At 40.3% G+C, this 8,301-nt stretch overlaps 1 protein-coding gene across 1 annotated transcript; it reads right to left on the reverse strand.

Annotated features, from left to right (window-relative positions):
* Window positions 1-176: 176 nt before the first annotated feature.
* LOC107225283 (cytochrome P450 307a1) lies at window positions 177-7,192 on the reverse strand. The gene is made up of 2 exons (XM_015665695.2): window positions 6,106-7,192; window positions 177-2,973 (listed from the first exon to the last, which is right to left on the reverse strand). Exons 1-2 carry the CDS (start codon window positions 6,788-6,790, stop codon window positions 1,745-1,747), a joined length of 1,914 nt encoding a protein of 637 aa, XP_015521181.1. The 5' UTR covers window positions 6,791-7,192; the 3' UTR covers window positions 177-1,744.
* Between the last annotated feature and the right edge of the window lie 1,109 nt (window positions 7,193-8,301).

The raw sequence follows: 8,301 nt of genomic DNA on the forward strand, positions 1-8,301 counted from the left end.
ATACATTGTTGCTAGCTGCCATCGCCGTCAGCAACAATGTATCTTTGCGAGAATCGCGGACATGCAAAAACGGGTTACAGCCGTTCGTCTATATAATATTGATGATTTAAAAAAAAAAAATATAAAAAAAGGCATTCGACTGTACAGGTGTTTAAAATATATATATATATTTCAACGTTAATACGTATGTCAAATTTTAATACATATGTAAGTACTGTTTTTATGTCAAAACGTGTTGTTCATGATCTCGTCTCAAAAAACCCACGTTTCGATTATCCGAACTTGTCTCGGTCCCAATTGGTTCGGATAATCGAGGTTCTACTGAAGAGTATGAATATTTGCCGCGAACGCTCTGCGAAATCTAGCTATAAAATTTTGGATTTCTTTTTATTCGAATTCTAAGAAAGATGAAATTTATAGTGTAGCTATTCCGATTGGGTTAATGTTACAAAAGTATGAACAATAAATGTTTATTTACAAAAAAAAAAGTACTTATTCGACTGTAACTGTATCATGTGACATAAGACAATCTTAGCAGATTAACGCATCATCGATAATGACGTTTTCTATGTAAAGAGAAACAATTAACCACAGAGTGGATAAACGCTGCGGATTAGTTTAATCGGCGTTCCGAAGAAAGATTTATTAGGCGTAGTTTGCAGATTACGAAAAATTGCTCATGAATATAGATTATCAGATATCACGCAAATTGGAAATGTTATAATTAGTCGTCGTCGGATTGTTTGACGTTTCGAGATACAGTACAACATCCTCTGACTAAACTGCTTACGAATTTCTTACAAGCTTATCGCGATAAAATCTTCGGTCTGCAACTGAAAGGCGAAAGTTGTACAAAAAAAATTTACCTACAAAATTTTTAAAACCTACTTGGCGCTCATCATTTCGTAGTAAAACTCAATAAAAGATTAGAAATTGGTTTTAGCATAAATAGTAGTACATTATAATATACGTCGCGTATCTGTACTTACAAAATCTGTACATAAACATAAAATGTCCTAACTACGAGGTATTAACAGTTATCATATGAATATAGCAATACTTAATTTTACCGAACACATCCAATATGTATGTTGTACTCACGATTACAGTTTTAACAAAACATAAATGAAAATTCAGTCGAACTGTACGGTTTGCCAAAACATACCTGGCTGCGTTCGAAACATAGAACATACTTCATGCTTCTAATTAAAGCGATGTTCGCTCTAATCATTTGAACCATCATGGTATGTACATACATACATACGTACACATACAGCTTTTACTAAAGTATATGTATACCAAGCGTGCTCGTTATACTACATATTACGATTGCTAAATGGCTGAAAGCGCATTTTCTACCTACATTTATTTGTGTTTTTTTCATCGTCTTCAAATTTTATATCACATGTGTTATATACCCATGTGTTTTAGAATATTCGTAGTGGCACATGATATTATACCTATTGGCACATGGCGAAAAAGAGAATTAATATCCAGAGGACGTCTCCAGATGGTCTTACGAATAGTTTCATGAGGTCGAAAAAAAGTTCCTATTTCCGGAAGACGTCGCAAAGATGTGTCGTTTCTTTGGGGAATCATAACACGGAACACGATACTTTCCGGACATTTTTCCCTTTTTTGCTATATGAATAGCAAGCCGCAGCGCGGTATTAACTATCGCGCAATATTCAAAAAATTGGGATCGTTGATATGTGCCTGGCATGATTAATAAAAATTCAATTCTCTAGATATGACATGTTTCATCGGAAACTTGGAGGGTTTTCTGCTCATCGCGGGAAGTCAGAACAAGGTGAAATGTATCTGGCGGCAGAGCGACGCACCCTGGTGTGAGGTGAGCTTTTAAATTTTCGGAAGTGACCCCTTCGGCGGCTGCGACGTTGTAGTTGGAAAAAATCGCGGCCACAGTAGCGAACGTAAACGTTTGAACAAGTCGCTGCCCTACGCAAGTCCTCTGGCCAGTAGAAAATGGGAGGAAGTGAGCGGGTTTGATTAACCTCCATGAACCTCTTTCCGGATCCTTCGACTGGGCCAAGAAACGTTCAGGGTTAAAATTTTCCGCCCCTAAGCCCCAGTACGCCTCTCCGAAGTTAAGCTCGTAATTGTTGAGGAAAACAACGGTGTCCTTGCTGATCGCATACCCGTCGACCTCCGTGTCCCGCGTAGCGACGTGAGGAACTATCGGGGAGCTCGAGATCCTCAGAGTCTCCCACATAACGGCCTCCGTGTAGGGCATCTGGGGCTTGTCGGCAAGATCCGCAAGCCGGTGATTCCGTCGTTGTCGAGCGGCGTCGCATTCCGCTTGAATCCTTGCCTGGACCTCGGGATGTCTGACGACGTGAGCCAGAACCAGCATGACCAGATTGCCTATGGCCGAATGCCCGCCCAAGAAGTCCTCGAGCTCGAAGATTACGTGGTCCCAGGACAGGCTCGTGTCCGGAGAGTCGAGGTGGAGGAGTAGCGCGTCGGTGAAATCCCGGGGGACCTCGTTCTTCGGATCCAGCCTCGAACGGCGCACGTTTACGATCTTCTCGAGGATGAAAGAGCGGATATCCGTTGCCCAAGTCCTCAAGCGGTTCATGTGATTTTCGTAAAAAGGGCTCAACCACGGGAGAAAGTCGATCGCGTGACCTTGGTTAATTTCCCAGAATATTTCATCGAATATTCGCACCGTTCTCCGGAATTCCGGATCCGCGTAGTTGAACCAAGAGGAGCACATGTACCTCGTGAACATGTTGGCGACAGCGGTCAGCAGCAACGGCTTTAGTGGCTCCTCGCCCCGCCGCACCGATATCGCCTCATCGGCACCGAGGACGTCGATCAAACGATTAGTCTCTATCGATGCTACTCGGTCTATATCACCTTGTTGCGCACTTCCGCTACGAGGCGAACAGTAACTGCGGGCCAATGCGCGACGGGTTTTTTGTAACTCTGACCAGTCGCACAATGCGAGCGCTGAAATGAAAAGAGATCACGCTAATGGGTGATAAGGTGACAAAGTGTAGGGAAACGCGGGGCAAGATTACAAAAAACGAAAGTGCTCAAAGAAAAAACCTGGAGAGCGGGGCAAAACCGATCGTTCCCAAAAAAATTTACATGTACGCACAAATTTGTGATGGGCTGAGGGGAGTATTGAAGAATTTTAACAGGCCAGGCGTTTTTTAAACGAAGCAGATGTTATAATATTCAAAATACACGGAAAAATTACATTGACTATATAATCCCGATATTTCTGACTTAATTGGCCGACAAACGAGAGTACTTGGGGATTAATTTTGGTTTTGATCCATAATTTATGTCTTAAGTAAGAGAATCTCTTGGTTTTTTTATGTTTTCAAGTCGGACCTCGTCCAAGTGAAAGCGATAAACAATCAAATTTTACGTTCCGTTTTTTCAAATATCTCGATAGGAGTTTGAGATATGGAAATTTACGTAAACAACTTTTTATAGATCTTGATAAGATACGTAATATCGCTTCGATTTTTTTCTATGAATGGCATACACCTGTGATGTCCCAGTTGAAAACATTCTCTATAAGTCTGTCCTTGAGAACATAAACATAAACTATTAGGTTGTCTTACTTGAGAAATAATGAAATTATCGATTAAAACAAAGATCATCCACTGGAAAATTCGTTGGTCGGTTATCTCTATGCTAACAATAAGCGTCTTTTTATATAAATCACAGATTTGTTGCCTCCAATTCATTTTTAAAATGCAATAGATTGTGCTTTAAATATCAAAAATGAAGTCGATAATACACTGTCAAGCTCTTGTATACTATTATGTACTTGGCAACTTTTTTATATCGGTATCATTTTGCGTGAAAAATGATTCATCAACGATACAAGCTGAAAATATGACATAGAGATTTGCACAGTATTCTTTCCATTTTTTAGCAGAGAATTCAATTCTAAATTTATTGTAACATACGCGAGTAGAAATTAACTATACTGACAAAGGATTGTATCGATGCTAATTAGTTGAAAAAATATGTACAAAAAACCGAAAAATAGATGTCTAGGCTGCTTGATGTTATAAAAGGCGCGGTGAACTGACCAGAACTATAAAGACATTCGCAAATACCGCAGCCGCGTACAATGAATAACATTGACAACGATTCGAAATATGCTGTCATGGCTATGCCGAGTCAATGACTCACGCACAACGCCATGTCGCTTAACTGCAACGCGAGCATTTTCCATTTGACTCCAGAAGCTCAGAAGCATATTCGTTATTTGGAAAAGGGAGAAGAACTTGCTTGACTTGCTTATGTGAAACGTTGAAATATTTTATAGCAGGTATAATTTATAATGCAAATACCGATAGCAAAATTTTAGCATCAGCGAATGAATCGTTGTTGATGAAGTTGTAAAAATCGCGCCACACCAATCGTCCCTTTGGAATGATGACAAATATGCCAAATCTATTTAGTCGTCGACTATGTTTGAAATTTCATTTGCAATATTGCTCTTAACGTCGTAGGTCGTCCAACGGAATTGTTACCGCAGAATATTAGAAGATAAGTAACAGAAAAATATAATACGTAAGAAGATTCGCAATAAACGAGTGCAAAAGTAATATGGTACACGCGACGTGTTTGCGAGAGCCTTTTGTTTTTCTATCTTTAAATATGGTTTTCTTCTCTAAGTTGACACTAGCACAATTAAGTTGTTTCAAGTACCTATCCTGTATCTTTTTTTTTTTTTTGTTTACTTCGTATCGCATTTTGTAATTCGATATGGTTTCTGAATTGCGCATGTAACATCGTACGACGCATGGGTACAAAATTATTATGGTTATAAATAAAATTTACCTAGCCTAATAAACGAGTGCGATAGGTGCTGCAACGGACGTGATGTCTAGGTCCTGGATTATCCTTCACTAAGATTCTCTTCTGACGTGTACGTAATTACATCTACATCTCCGCTTTCGCTCGAGCAATTCGCGGAACTCTTACGTGCGATGTCCGCCAAACTATCCCGCGTCTTGTGAAATGTAAAAGCATGTATATATATATGTACATATATATATGTGTGTGCGTGCAACCAGAGACTAGTTGAGCATTCCGTTGATAGCAAGCAAGTATATCGCATAATTGTTACAAACATTTACATAGGTCTGATAGTCAATATTTCTCAGACAAATGAAATTAGAGAGAAGTACCAAAAATTAAGTGACTGACATCTATGGAGTAGATGAATCATTCCCCGTCAAACCGATTTTCGAATTTCACAAAAATACGTGAAAACGTCTTTTTTGTAGAAATACATTTTTCTAGATTTTCGCAGAATCTTAGTAATAATATTGTCTAACTCACGTGGGGTAGAAGGATTTGAAAAAACGGCAAACCTTTGGAGCACGGTGACGTTCAAACGCTTATATGTCCGGACCTATTCGTCGTACGGCTGGGTCCTGATAGGGCTCGTTTCAAAGCTATTATATAGCGAGATTCACATACAAGACGTGTATTTAGTTGAGGGTTTCATCATTATCTACACTAAATATAATTAGTTTTGTCGTTTCTTCGAATTCTTCAATCCTATATAAATCCGAAAATATTAACGCTAAAATTCGACAAAAACAACATATTCAAGAACTCTGGTGAAATTCGAAAATGTCGATACAGATTTTGGCTCAAAAGTGTGCGGTTTGGTACAGAACTACTCAGGTATAATTTAGCAGCTCGTGCACAGAAATTACAATTTTTAAACCGTATACGAGAATTCAAAGACGGCCGAATTGAGATCACGCGACAAATGCGTTTAACATGTTCTTCTATACCTCGATGCCTAGCATCAAAACTCTGAACAATTTCTTTGAAAGTATAAAGAACGTACGTCCCGAGATGCTAACCTTATAAAACGCGGTGTGTGTTATAATATTCAGCGATCTGATTCTATTGGAGTTCGAATTCCGCATAGCGATAAAGAGATCGGATTTCTAACACCAAGGTGGCAAAAAATAAACCGTATGGTCTTAATTTCTTCTTTGCTCTTTCTACGTTATACTTATGTATAGGAATTTGGTTTGCCACAGCGTTGATTAACTGCGACATAAAAGATGTTACATGTAGATTAAAGCTCACAGTTATTGCGGTCACCGCCAAATAATTCGTGGAACCGAAGAAAGTTTGGCCGACCACCGAAATCCTTGCCCCTAGTGACCAAGACTTCCTTGATGAGGCGGTAACTGCTGACGACGACGCATCTGAAGGATCCCAGCTTGAGGGTGTAGATTTCGCCGTACTTGCGGCTCATCTCAGTGAATGCTTGAAAAGGTCCGCCTGGTCCTCCCAGCAAGTGAAGACAACCGAGAAACGGCAGTCCCGACGGGCCGTTGAGTGTTTTTTGCTTTCTTGAACCCGTCTTCGCCGTGCGAGTTTTGAGTTTCCCAATTACCGATTCACGTGCAGTATCGACTGTATTTTTATGAACGTTGCCGGTATAGTCTGAGGCAGAATTTTCACCGTCACTAAAACCAGTGCCCTTGCTGTTGTTGCCCACGCACCTATTGCGGCAAAGTTTGTTATCGGCACGCGATGTCGATGCCCGACGAGCAATCGGTTGTTCCGATTTTGAGTAACACTCAATTCCAAGTAGAATCCTCGCAATTGTCGTTTGAATCAACGTAAAAATAAAGGAGAATAAGCGCCACATCCACTTGCACAAGATTTCTGGGGCCATAGTACAGGGTTCTGCCTTTTGTCTGACAATTAATCGGAGAATCAATGATCGTTTTGTGTCACCTTTGGTGGCTATAACTGTACACATATATAATCGTAGCTATCGAAAACGACGGAAACCGCGCACACTTTCCGAACCATTGAGGCTTGCAATTCCACTGCTAGGATTATCAAACACCAACGTCAACCGAAGAGGTGCCGTTTACGAGCGTGTATAAGTGACGTATCAGTATGTACGAGGAACTCAGAGCCCGATGAGGCGGCTATTCGAGGCGTGGATACCGACGATTTTTTCTAAACCACCCACCCACCACCAGGGAAGAAAAGATTGTCCTTGATTTTCCTCGGCTGGGAAGTTGAATTTTCATACCACAAACAGTTTTTACAACTTCTTAACTTGCTAATACTCAGGACCTTCGAAAAAGATTTTTGACTTCCAACAACCCGGCAATCCACCATACCGCACCAAACACTCGAGTGATACTACGTTACAAAGTCGGTATACAGCGTTCGTGGTGTGAAACAGTGTTGGGATTCAAGGTGTCTTTTGCGCTGATTTTGACCTTCCCCTTCTTCACCGAGTTATGATTACAGTTACGGTTACACCGTGTGAAAAGATAAACAAACAATCTTAGACCGCTACGTCTACTGTTAGCAGCTTAATAGCGCTGTCCAAGAAAACGTACCTGAAGCAATGTTTTCCTCGGGCTTCATACAATAGTATTGTCAACGTACACATTTCTGCACACTGATCCATCGGGACGAAGACGCTATGGTTGGATTAGAAGCAGAATCCACAAATGTCGGCTGGCTACTACATATATCTATACCTAGATGTGAGACCTCTGAACTTGGGACAGTGGTTTTACGTTTTCCATGCCTGGAGCCAGGTCAGACTGAAAAGCATCATTATGATTTATCGTACTCTTCATTGCAGTGAAAGACAATGACCCAAGCCGGGAACACGCCTGTATAATAGGGCTGTTCAGTATCGAAAATTTTTTTACTGGTTTTCTGCAAGAATTTTTTAATCGGTACACACGGTATATCGGAATACCGTTGTACCGGTGAAAACCGACATATCGTTCCGTCAGTCAAAACCCTAATTTCAACAACAACAAAAAATCTCGGCAAGCATTCAAATTCCGATACCTGTTGAACATAGAAGTATTAATATACGTGTTTACACTACTAATCGTATGCCTTGACGTATGGGTATATCTCATCAAGCAATTCCACGTAAACAAAGCTCCATTAAATTTAATGATCAGGAACATAAACGTCTCCGATATTTAGAGACGTCGGTATTTCGGTATCGCTGTGTTGAGAGCTCGTGCTCATACCGTCGTATATTGCAAGGAGATTATACCAAAATACCGACAGCTCTATGGTGTATACCTGATATGATGGAAATACTCATAGGGTACGGCCAATTACAAATGCCCGCTTGAAAACAATAATGTCCGCGTTTTCAAACGTATATATATATATATATGTATATATCTCTCTGCTGCTGAGGGAAAACGCTCTAAAAATTTCTCTGATAGAATTCGATTTTAAGAACACGTATGTTACAGAAAAGATTCAGGTACAACTGAG

The sequence above is a fragment of the Neodiprion lecontei genome, chromosome 6 (genome assembly GCF_021901455.1).
Source record: "Neodiprion lecontei isolate iyNeoLeco1 chromosome 6, iyNeoLeco1.1, whole genome shotgun sequence".
In the NCBI taxonomy this organism is placed as follows: Eukaryota; Metazoa; Arthropoda; class Insecta; order Hymenoptera; family Diprionidae; genus Neodiprion; species Neodiprion lecontei.

Bases quoted from the DNA above. Each gene is read 5' to 3' on its own strand.
- LOC107225283 (XM_015665695.2), bottom strand. From the start codon at position 6,790: ATGTGTACAGTTATAGCCACCAAAGGTGACACAAAACGATCATTGATT. The intron at 2,974-6,105 runs GTGAGCTTTAAT...TTTTCATTTCAG, and splicing joins TGGCGGTGACCGCAATAACT to CGCTCGCATTGTGCGACTGG.